Below are 12,836 nucleotides of genomic sequence, written 5' to 3'. Positions count from 1 at the left end.
GGTCACAATAAGAAAATCATGGCTGGGTTTCTGACAAGTCCCAGACCATAGAAAGTTCCTGCATTCTTGGTTGTATATGTTGGCAATTGATCAAGACCATAGACTCTCACCACTAGGATAGAGGAAATCTTTAGAAAAAAATTAATATTATTACATTTTTATTATACAATTTTTATATTATCACGTTCATAGGAACACCCATTTAAGATTCTTAAATAAAATGTACCTATCACTTGAAGCCCCTGTACTGACACATTACACAATCGTATAAAACGGGATTCTATAAAATATGACGTTCATTAGAAACAGGAGAAATTCGATGAAAGTGCAGGGAGGTTACAGGAAATGAGACAGCGGCAAAATTTCTGATTATTCAATGTATGCTGAAAGAACAGGCTCACCAAAATAAAGGCAGAAATAGAAGTGACCTGGTTTTGCAAGAGGGACATTTCCATACAAACTATATTAAGAGTGCCGCCTGCCTGCTTGTCTGCGTGTCTGATAAGGAGTGAATTAGATTACACATGCATCAATACTATTGACCTGCATCCATAAAACAAGCTTATTAAGGTGGGTTCATTATGGAAAGTTCAGATCTGACCGCATCCTACACGAAAAAGTAAAACGCTGGATTCACAGGGGGAATTTACTATAGTGACTGAATTTAAAGTGTAGTTTAAGGCCCCACATTGCAAAGCGCAGAAAAAAATGCTGTGGGAAATAAACCACATCTGAAATGTTTAGTGTTTTTTTTTCTGCAGCGTTTTTTACAGAAAATCTGCAGTGACTATGTGCGCCTATTATATCTATACGGAAAATGCCAGCATTTCTACAGTGTTTCCCCACCCTTTCCATAGATTTATATGCACATAGTAGCTAAGTGTTGAGATGTAGCAAGGTTTAACTTGACATTTTACATTTCTTTGTATCTCATGCTCTATATAAGGTATTTTTTCCATAGGCTTCTCTATAAGGCCGGGTTCACACGGAGTATTCTGGCTCGTGATTTGGTACGTAGACGCGGCGGGATCTTTTGCGGGCCGTATACGCTCCCATTGTTTTCAATGGGAGCCGGTACCATATACGCGGCGCTATTTTGCGGCCGTGATTTTGCGGCCCCCGCAAAATAGCGCCGCGTATACAGTACCGGCTCCCATTGAAATCAATGGGAGCGTATACGGCCCGCAAAAGATCCCGCCGCGTCTACGTACCAAATCACGAGGCAGAATACTCCGTGTGAACCCGGCCTAAGGTGTCAAAAATGGCAGAAAAAAATTATTTTTAAAATGTCAAAAGTTAAAAACACCATTTAAATTTATTGGGACATGGAGTTTTTATGACATGTTTATAGGCACACAGCTTCTGAGTGAGGACGTGCGAGGTCAATATGATTGATTCTGTTTCCGAGAATCTTGTTGTAATGTAAACTGATGTCCTGTATGATCCGTTTCATCAATATGCATCATTCACTGCTTTTAATGCGTTTCTGCAATTAATATTAAAAGCATCCTCGGAATTGCCAGACACATTAATATTCATTTGTAAAAATTTCCATGGCTATAAATACAAGTCAAAATGCATATGTAATATTTAAAGAGCTAGAAATGTCATTGTTTATCTGCCTAGTATTAAAAGCCGTATAGAATGAAGTATAGCATCGGATCTTGTCCATTTAAATCAAGGAGGACTGTCCTCCTAAGTATACAGAATTATAATCTGCCCATATGAATATGCGCTTAGTGAACCCTACCAACTATGCATACATTACATAAGAAATAGAGCAGTCACTTCAATTTCATAGGAATGACTGGTGAGAATTATTGGATGCTGCCCTCTATTGGTAATTTGTAGAACTCAGAACTATGTACAGACTCTGCTAAGATTACGGTATGTTCCTTCCCCCCAATTATACAGTATTGACGTATTCCAGAACGCTGTATACAGAAGGACAGCTTCGTCATTATTGTCACAGGCATCATGTGGATATTTGAGATGTTATTTTCTATCTACAACATTATAATGAACTGGATGTTTGATAGATCCCATTCACACTTAAGGGAGAAAAGCTTGTAGGATATTTAATCACTATTTAGAGTCTGTAAATCATTTGCACACACCCAGTATTTGGAGTAGGGGGTCTAGGGCCTACTAGTAAAACTGTACAGCTACCGACACATTTTACTTGAGACCCTTTTACAAATTCCTATAACTGCAGTAACAAACACTTCTTCTTTCTGTATTACTGGAGTTGCTGCTGTCCAAGGCCTCTGACGGTTATGCTGACCTGCTGACTGGCTCTAGCCTTGATCTAGGGCACTCTTAGCTCTTTGTTCACACAAGTAACAAGCCTCAGCAGTAGCAAAACACTGCAAGGTCATTGGTGATTGGAGTCCTGCAGCATCAGCAAGGTTATCCTTGTTACTGGTGGAGCGGCCTCTACATCTGAAGGTCATAACAGCCACCAGATGTGTCTATATAATAATCTACCTAGTTTATTATACGACACTATCTACCAGCCTATAACTCCTACTCAACCACCTCCAACCATCACATATCAATATTCATCTTTCACCAGGGCCGTAACTTGAGGGGGTGCAGAGGGTGTAGTCGTACCGGGGCCCAGGAGCCTTAGGGGACCCATAAGCACTGGCATCAGTATAGAGATTGCAGCTTCCATCTGGTCCATAAACCAAGGAGACCCACAGATTACCCAAACCCCACTAAGGTGGATTAAACTCCATAACCATCACTATCAAATATTCGCTGTAGGGATGAGGTAGGGTTCCCGGACAAAAGATTACATCGGGGCCCACAAGACTTTAGTTACAACACTGGCTTTCACCACCACCCTCTTACCATCACCATGCTCCCTTAATGTCCCCCAAACAGTATAATGCCCCTTGGTGACCCCCAAACAGCATCATGGTCCCCAGTGGCCTCCTTAGTTCCATACAAACAAAAATAATGAATACTTACCAAGCCTTGTTACAACCAAGCTCTCTGCAGATCTCCAGCTTAATGCAGTATGCCTACACCGAGCCACAGACACTACTAAACACAGTCTGAATGGTGGAGTAGGAAGCTGAAGGCTTCCTGTTCCACTATTGTTGTTTTCAACTCTATCTACATCATCAGGATGCAAATACAGTTGACATGGAGACATGCAGCCATCTTGCTACCAGTGTTTTGGCACACCTCAGTTGGGAGTGGCTGGTGTAGAAACACATCCCATTGACAAAGAAAATTGTAACATCCAGTTATCAGTTTAGTCATACATTTCCTTAAGGAATGACCCTCTGAAGATTTCTAAGATGCTCCACATTTATTTAACTGGCAATACAAGTATTTACCAAATCAGATATGTCAGAATAGCCACCAGATCTTGTTGGAGACCGTGGCAAAAAAGCGCAGTGTTTTACAGTAACTGTAGTGAATGGGATTCTGGCTAATCCCATCCACATATTGCAGAAAAATATCCACAGCGGAAATGCTGCGACTTCAAAAACAGCCATGTTGTTGTAAATCGCAGCATGTCAATTATATATATAGAAAAGTGGGCGGTTTCCCTTTAGGTATAATGGTAACAGAAAGTCTTCAGAGCAAACCTGTGCAGACTTTCTGTGAAAAGCACAGCAGAAAAACCATGTTGCCTTTCTGCCTCAGTTTTTACTGCAGCACTTTTTGGCTGTGGTCCGCTAGGTGTAGCCTTAGCCTGAGGGTGAGGCCATACGTTGTATAAATGCATGGGTAGAAAATACTATGTTTTACAGTCCCAGCAAACAACATTTTATTTTTTATTGATTATTTTTTCTCACGTTTTTGAAAAATGCTGTATGATAATATAAGTTTTTTTCCCCATAGACATAACAGGGAAGGGAGGGGGTAAATACAAAAACAATGAGAAAAAGCAGTGCAAGTATTTTTGGCTTTATGTTTTCTGCTGCATTTTTACAGTTTTTTTTCTGCAGTGTTTTTAACCCATTTATGCCAGAGGTTGAAATTTTTGAGTTGTGTGCTATGAGGCTGCCATTCCAATAATGGAACTCTAGGCATAAACGGGTTAACTGTATTTAACTATATATGACCTTAGTCTAAAGGAGAAAATCCAAAAAAGATATTTGCCTGGGCTATTAACTGAACAGTAATAATAAGCTAACTATACGTGTGGCTTACTAACAGCCACACAAATAAACAAGTAAGCAAGTAAACAAGTAGTATCAGGACAGACCCAAACGCCTCCTCTCACACCCTGGATCTGCCCTGAAGTGCAGGCTTTTATGGGCCAGTAATGAGCCTATGACCCACAGCTGAGCTGAGGCCTACTCCAGACTGATATACTGATACTGATATAGCAGGACTCCAGCACTCTGCCTGTCACCTTCTCACAGCGTACATTGTATGGTTCAGTTCATATGTAGATATTAACATGCAGTTAAGCCCATTGTCAGCAGATTAGCTCAGCGGTCCATAAAATGAAAAGTAAATGAACGGCTTCACCGTCGGTCTGTTCAGTGTATACAGTATAAAGACCACTGATAGCAATGCAATGTAATGTTCTTGTTTCTGATCACTGCCCTCATTCTTTATATTACAGATAGAACAGGTGAGCCAGCTGGCTGTATTCATAGAGGCCGCATTAGACTACCATAGACAATGTACACAGATCCTGGAAGATCTTCACAGCAGATTACATAACAGGTGAGCTGATCTCATGCTTATATTCTTATATTCTGGAGAGTGTTCTGTCTACAAGGCAGGTTCTTGAAATTCGCCGGTTAGATATACTGTAAGGGTCCAAAACAAGTCATGATCATAACATGTCTATTTGTTCTATCGTAAAATGGTGGTGATATTAGTTATATGTTACTCATTCATTGAGGCAGGTAGGGGTGTATGGATCTCCACAAGATTGCATACCTCCCAACTTTTGAAGAACCAAAAGAGGGACAAAATGTGCGGCATGCGTAGCGCGCCGCGGCAAATTTAGTCCCAACCACTTTTGTGTTGACTCCACCCATTCTCATTAATTTTTCATGTGCCCGCACACAGTATAATCCTCCTACAGTCACCAGTAAATTATATGTCCCCCCCTCTATCTCTCCCCCAGTTTCATATACACCCTTCATCTGCCCCCAGTTTCATGTCCCCCCCTCCATCTCTGCCCCAGATTCATGTCCCCACATCTCTGCCCCCAGTGTCATGTCCCCACATCTCTGCCCCCAGTGTCATGTCCCCACATCTCTGCCCCCAGATTCATGTCCCCCCATCTCTGCCCCCAGATTCATGTCCCCTCCATCTCTGCCCCCAGATTCATGTCCCCCATCTCTGCCCCTAGATTCATGTCCCCTCCATCTCTGCCCCCAGATTCATGTCCTCTCCATCTCTGCCCTCAGATTCATGTCCCCCCATCTTTGCCCCCAGATTCATGTCCCCACATCTCTGCCCCCAGTGTCATGCCGTCCTCTCCTTCATCTGCCCCCAGTTTCACGTTCCACCTCAGTGTACACATTACACTTACCTTCTCCTCGTTCTCCCGCCGCTCTCTGCGCGCCTCTCTCTCTCACTCACTCGTACACAATTGTAGACGCAATGTGACGTCATCACATCACGTCTACACAGCCAGTAGGCGGCATGCAGCGGCGAAGCAAGGAGCTGAACTGTGTCAGCTCCTTGCTTTAGCCGCGTATGTGTTCAACTCAGATCTGCGTCCTCTGGACGCAGATCTGAGTTGAAATCGGGACATACCTCCCTCCAACCGGGACCGCGGGACACGTCACCAGAATTGTGAATGTCCCACGGAAATCGGGACAGTTGGGAGGTATGAGATTGTATCCAACATACGTTACCATTGGAAGAAACATATCTATACATATGTATTACATTATGCAAAAAGCCTGATACAGGAAATCCCAAAATAGGCTTTTTCGGGTACAGTGTTTTAATAAATCTTAGCAAGAATGTGGTCAAAGTCAGGAGTAGAAAAAGAAATTATAGAGGAATGCTTTATGCATCTACCTTATTTTGTATCTGCTTTTAGCTTTAGCTAAAAATACTGTATGCAACACAAGAACAAATAGTCTGTATGGAGGGAAAGGAAATCATGCTGCATTTTGCATTTGGGCCACTTGGTGGCGACATGTACATGGACTTGTAAGAATGCACACGTAGGTCCACATTTGCTGTAACTGTGCTTGTTTGTGTTGTCTGTCATTCTAAATGTGTTATTTAGTATTTAGTTTGCTTTATGATTCTTGCCGTTTGGCTAAATTCTTTCCAGTGTGCTAAAATTCCATCCACTAGAACTTGTGAAATTTTAGTTCAATTCTAAGTTGGACTAACCTGCACCAATAATGTGGATTTTGGCTTTATATATTTGTTCTAGGCCAAGGACATACAGGGTGAGTTCACTGGCAGTGAATCTGCTGCACTGTGGGATGAAGTGCAGCAGACCCAACTTGTGTGGTCTTAGCCTAAAGGATAGACAAGTCTCTCATTCAAGTCTAACAACAGGAAATGGCGGGAATATTGGAAAATCTTATATAAATGAATCAGACATTAGATAAATGTATCCAAAATGAAAAGCACCAAAATGCTGCTGCCTATAGAACAGTGGTTCTTAACCTTGTTTGAGGACCGAACCCACCAGTTTCATATGCACATTCACCGAACCCTTCTTTAGTGATATATCAAATATGATTTTTTTCCAAATTCAAGACATAGGTATATGTTCTTTTTACTGGTACACAAAATGAACCGTGCATAGGGCCTAGGGTTCAGAACCACTGCTATAGATACTATTGAGAGCTACTATGTAACCTCAGAGTTCTTCCCCCTGTTCTCCTGCAATAATTTGTAGTAAGTGGTACAATGACCTTATAGAAATCTAGGCACTGTGGCCCACATTTATTATGTATTGACAGTGATTTGCGCTTGCTGGCATACTACTTTTCCAACAGACTTGAGAGGGGGGAACTACAGGCATTGATATGAGAGAGGGATGCTATAGGAAGCAAAATGTGTGAGCGATAGAAGAAGAGGAGGAAGGCATTATAATAGATGAATTAGGACAGAAGAACAGGGGGCAGAACACTGAGGTCACATGGTAGCTCTCAATAGTATTTATAGGCAGCAAAGATATACCTCCTGTTTGCACAGAAACCCATGCTACAGAAAAAAACAAAACAAAAAAAAACGGGTCATACTGTGATCATGTGACTTACTGAAGAAGGTAAAAAGTAGGATAAGAAAAAGTGAGTGGACTATTGCTAGTGAAAGGATGGTCCTTTAGACAATATGAGTAAAATATAAATAAATCACTAAGTGCATAAAATTCTGCCATGTCTTGCCTGAGCAATGCTTTAGTCTCTGTCTTTATGCTGAGAAATGTTTCAGTGTGTTCTTTGACTTGCTGTTTGGATTCATACTGTCCTTCTGTCTATATGTCTGAGCAATGTTTCAGTTACTATCTGGATGCCGGAGACATGTCCTAGTTTCTGTTAGTATCCATTTATGTGTGTCTGGATGTGCATGTCCCTCTGCCATGAATCATGTCCTTCTGCTATATATTCCTGTGTAGACATTTGTCCTTCCATTATGTATGCATCTCTGCTGTGTGTCTTGGCCTTTGGTCCTTCAGCTATATATGTTTGGGCTCTAGGCCTTCCGCTGTGTTTACATTTCTGCTACCTGTTTTGGCCTCTGGGCCTACTACCATGTATAGCGTGTATCTGCTCCCCGCCTTGATGCCCTGCCTTGGATTCCAGTGCATGTTTGGCCTTGTATGTCCTGGCTTGTTCCTCATTCAGTACCATTGTTACCAGTCCTGTGCACTTATCTGTTTATTCTCTGTGCCTTTTTGCTGTCTGCTCTAATTTTAGTCTGTATTCACACTGTGCCAATACCCGTTCTTTTGTGTGTTGAACCATAGTCTCTGGCAAGCCTTGTCAGCTGTCACCAGCACCAGATCCCCAGACAAGAGTTAAAGGGTAAATGCCACGGGGACCACTCCCTTAGGAGTGGCCCAGGGACGCACAATCTGCTGTATGTTACAGTAAAGTAATACGTACTGAGTGCTGCTATCCTGATACCTTCTTATGTCACCTTATTCAATTTCCTAGGAAAAAATACTGTCTTATTAGGTGATACAAAGCCTCCATATAAAATCTGAGGCACATACGGAAACAGTATAAGCCTATAGATTTTCTGTGGTACATGTTAGATCACTAGCCCAGGGATATACGCCAAATATGTGATCCATATAACTCTATGAGAGGTACAGAGAAAGCCGAGTGTGTCAAGACTGTTATCTGAAAACCTGCACCTTCTGTTTCCAGAATGAATTCTGCATCTAGTCGCCCTAGACGGGAGCATCACACGAGATCAATAATGTCAGTACTAGAGGCAGATGAAAGGCTACAACACAATGGCATCTCCAGCAGTTCTACTATCAAGTTATCAGGTACAGATGACCTTTTATATAACTATATGCATTGTGATGTTCCTCTGTTATTCCTCTTAGAAATGTATGAGAAAATTATCAGTGCTGTGTAACACTTACCAGTCACTTTATTATCCATGAAAACGGACAAAAGTAAAGCATGTCAGGTTTTTAACAGCTGTGAAAAATGGTCAGTCAAGAAAAATGGACTGAACTAGAGCCCTTTTATTAGGGCCCCTTCACACGGAGGATACGCTGGCTGATTCTGAAGGTGTAAACGGTCCGAATCAGCGGCGTTTAAAACAGGTCCCATTGCTTTCTATGGGACACGGCATACGTGCGCTCCCCATAGAAATGAATGGGCTGTTTTTCCCATTCATTTCTATGGAGAGCGCGTGTATGGGCTGCTTTTTCCCATTCATTTCTATGGGGAGCGTGCGTATGCCGGCTCCCATAGAAAGCAATGGGATATGTTTTAAACGCCGCTGATCTGGAACATTTAGGGTGCGTTCACACGGAGTAACGTGCTGTGTGATGTGGCACGTATACGACGTGTGAGACTTTGCACGCCGTATACGCTCCCATTGATTTCAATGGGAGTTAGTCTTGTATACGCCGCGTTATTTTGCGGCCGCAAAATCACGCGGCGTATACAAGACTAACTCCCATTGAAATCAATGGGAGCATATACGGCGCGTAAAGTCTCACACGCCATGTATGTGCCACATCACATGGCACATTACTCCGTGTGAACGCACCCTTACATGTTCAGAATCAGCCAGCGTATCCTCCGTGTGAAGAGGCCCTTATATTATTGTTGATTGGGAAACTAGTGCTGGGAAGAAGGGGGCCATGAAGAAAGGATACCGGTTGGCCTCTACACTTAGATATCATCTCAGATGCTCAGTGTGTGTTCATATATATATGTAATTTTAAACTAGCTAGTTTCTTAAAGGGGTATTCCCACGTCACATACTCACCAGTCTTAGTTGCTGTAAATTCTTCTTTCTTCCGGCTTTGTTGCGTCATTGGTGGGCGGGGTTACATATGCAAAGCCAGCGGCGAGATGCCGCTGGCCCTGCGTGCACGCTCATAGACCAGTCTAGCCTTCACAATGCGAATACAGACCCGGCATCCCCCTCTCTCTATTACAGTGGATGCTGGGTCTGTATTCGCATTGTGAAGGCTAGACTGGTCTATGAGCGTGCACGCAGGGCCAGCGGCATCTTGGCTTTGCATATGTGAATACAGACCCGGCATCCGCTGTAATAGAGAGGCGGATGCCGGGGAGTGTAGACGCCGGCACAGATGCCTGCAACATCGCTATGTTCCTGCCCTGCATGAAGCCAGCAGTGGCAGAAGCGATGCTGTTATTCCGCTCCTCCCTGCCGCTGCTGGCTTCACGCAGGGCAGGAGCATAGCGATGTTGCAGGCATCTGTGCTGGTGTCTAACCCTCCCCAGCATTCGCCTCTCTATTACAGCAGATGCCGGGTCTGTATTGGCGGCCCCTTCCCTCCAAAGTGTAAACTACCCCCCCCCCCTCCAGGCTCGCTCCCGTGCACTTAGCCCCTCCTCCCTCTGAGCAGCAGATACATCACTTTACTTATGAGCAGATAAGTCAAGGGATGTGTCAAAAAAAATGAATAAAGTAAGATAGTGGACAAACAAAGCAGTTTTGCTGAAGCAATGTATTTAGGAAAAGTCTTACATCCACATTATCAAGCAGTATAGATAGGATCCTTGTGATGGGACAACCCCTTTAATCTACCCTAGTGTATTATACTAACATATAGCCAGGTTGATATTACTGTATGATGAACATCTATATGACGTACAAGAAGCGTACTGTCATGTTTGGGTGAGCTAGGAGCCCACCAGGTGAGTAACCTGTGGACCACTCCAAGCTTGCATGTCACAAATAGTATATAGTGTTTTTTAATGCACGATAAGTACTTAGTACTCATCCTTTAGGCCTAGGTTAATGACAGCCCAGCAGTATAACACTAGTATCGAGACCCACCATCAGGGTCTCGGGAATTGCGGTTATAACCGCACATTGTAATAGGTTTAGTGGTGTGGAATTATATATAGTCTCCTGATGAATTATGTTACATAAGGAAACGCGTTGAGACTTGAGACTTGGTAATCAGCATGATCAAGTTATCTTGGCAACAGATAGACTAACAGGGACCGTGAGTGAACTAATTATCATACTTATGAACCCCAGAGTACCCACAATTGTTTGTGTTATTGCTACTACTAGCCTGCAGTGGCGACTAGTGCTGTTTAAACATAGGCTGAAAGGGAACACATTGTTACTAGAAGTGTTGAACTTATAGACGTCAGGTTGTTCAGCATTTTAGAACAATAGAGTATCTATAGAGTGTTGCGGTGGTGTGATTGGAAACTATGGAACACCTGTCTGTGTTCAAGTGGTTCACAAATACAAATAGATTGTCCTTACAGCCCTAACATTAGATCAACAGCTCTATTGCTGCAGGCTTGGTGACCCAACTTCATTCCTTTAACCTGGTGTTTAGTATCGACACTTATTTAATTAGATACGCTAGGGGCCACACAGCTGCCTGAGATTTAGATATTTATGAATAAAGGTTATATTTTATCATTCTATTTGGAATCTACTAGGTTAATGACAGCCCTATCATGAAATGGTCTATGGTTTGTATTCGCAGGTTCTACCATGCATCTGGATCAGCCTTGCTGCAGAGCGCTTTATGATTTTGACCCTGAGAACGAAGGTGAACTTGGCTTCAAAGAAGGAGACATCATCACCTTAACCAACCAAATTGATGAGAACTGGTTTGAAGGCATGGTCAATGGGGAATCTGGTTTCTTTCCGATTAACTATGTGGACGTTGTGGTTCCTCTTCCGCAGTGAATCTCACACTAACAATTTGGAGACAATTGCACCATTTACAAATAGACTCTACAAACCTTCTGGATGTGGCATTCTGTGAACGCCTTGCTACTTGAGTGACTCCAATTTTATTGTGTCATCTCTTGTATATGTATTTATTTTGTATCAATTTTTATTTTTATGAAAACATTGACACTGTTACAAGGACGTGCAAAAAAAGATTCTATTTTGTCATTGTATGGAGATTGTTTCATTATGTTTTGTATGTGAGACCTGTTGCATGTATGTTGACTATTTTTCTCTTTTTTCTTCTTTTCCTAAATCTTTTTTAAAAGTATTTTAAACATGAGTAAGTTTGAAGGAGACGGACTTATTTTCTTTATGAAAGTTAGAAAACACAAGTTCTTAAATGTGAATATTCTAATATATGTTGCACAATTCAGCATTATAAACCTGTGTCCAGTTTGTGTTACTTTGTCTTACTATAAACTGCTATGTCATTATGACCAAATCTAATAAATATATTAGGCAATTAGAAAACTGAGAGGAATGGCTTTTTTCCCCTTAAACATGACCAGTGATGAATCCTCCAACCCCGTGCCCCCTCCTTTAGAGTTAGGGCTAATGTAATCACACAACCCAATGTAGTGAATTGTTAGTTCAGTATAGTAGTAATACAAACATGTGGGAAGTCACTACATTATAACTCAATATGATGCAGTAAGCTCCATTCATATGGACATGAATCCGTTTGGGAAGTCTAACCTACACATAGGACTGCTAAAATGCATGTACAAAATAAAAAAAAAAAAAAAAAAAAAATCATGATGATTATGGCTTACAGCCAAGGAAACCCCAAAAGTTATCTCAGAAAATTTGAATAATTAACCCAAAACAGCTGCAAAGGCTTCCTAAGCATTTAAAAAGGTCCCTTAGTCTAGTTCAGTAGGCGACACAATCATGGGGAAGACTGCTGACTTGACAGATGTTCAGAAGGCAGTCACTGACACACTCCACAAAGACGGTAATCTACAAAAGGTCATTGCTAAAGCAGCTGGCTGTTCACAGAGCGCTGTATCAAAGCATCTTCATGGAAAGTTGAGTTGAAGGACAAAATGTGGCTTATAATGGTGCACAAGCAACTGGGATAACCGCAGCCTTGATAGGATTTAGCCGCATATGTAAGCCATAATCATCAACAGAAATAAACACTTTCACTTTGTTTGTAATGACTCATAATATAATGTATGTGCTTCACTTTTTCAATTGAATTACTAAAAAAAAATTGATGGACTTGTATGTGTATGGTGTATGGCTAATTGAAGTCACACGGACACTCTTGTCTCCCTGTGCAGACAGGACAAGTGAGAACAGTAAGAGGAAAGGAGGAGGGATTGTGATATTTGTGAATGAAAGATGGTGTAACTCTGGGCATATTGTGGTTAAGGAACAATCGTGCTGCAAGGATATTGAACTATTAGCTGTGAGCATGAGACCTTATTACCTACTAAGGGAATTAT

General features: G+C 41.9%; 1 protein-coding gene across 1 annotated transcript in view; it reads left to right on the top strand.

Annotated features, from left to right (window-relative positions):
* Positions 1–11,850, top strand: part of SH3GL3 (SH3 domain containing GRB2 like 3, endophilin A3) — a 64,463-nt gene extending 52,613 nt beyond the window's left edge. Inside the window, exons 7-9 of the mRNA XM_075273414.1 lie at positions 4,595–4,698; positions 8,334–8,458; positions 11,132–11,850. Of these exons, the coding sequence (XP_075129515.1) occupies positions 4,595–4,698; positions 8,334–8,458; positions 11,132–11,337 (435 nt within the window). The 3' untranslated portion in view covers positions 11,338–11,850. The remainder of the gene's footprint in view (positions 1–4,594; positions 4,699–8,333; positions 8,459–11,131) is intronic.
* Positions 11,851–12,836: the final 986 nt, after the last annotated feature.

Source organism: Leptodactylus fuscus, chromosome 5, assembly GCF_031893055.1.
Source record: "Leptodactylus fuscus isolate aLepFus1 chromosome 5, aLepFus1.hap2, whole genome shotgun sequence".
NCBI classification, from domain to species: Eukaryota; Metazoa; Chordata; class Amphibia; order Anura; family Leptodactylidae; genus Leptodactylus; species Leptodactylus fuscus.
The sequence above is the reverse complement of the archived record's forward strand: the minus strand, read 5'-3'. Positions and strand labels throughout refer to the sequence as shown.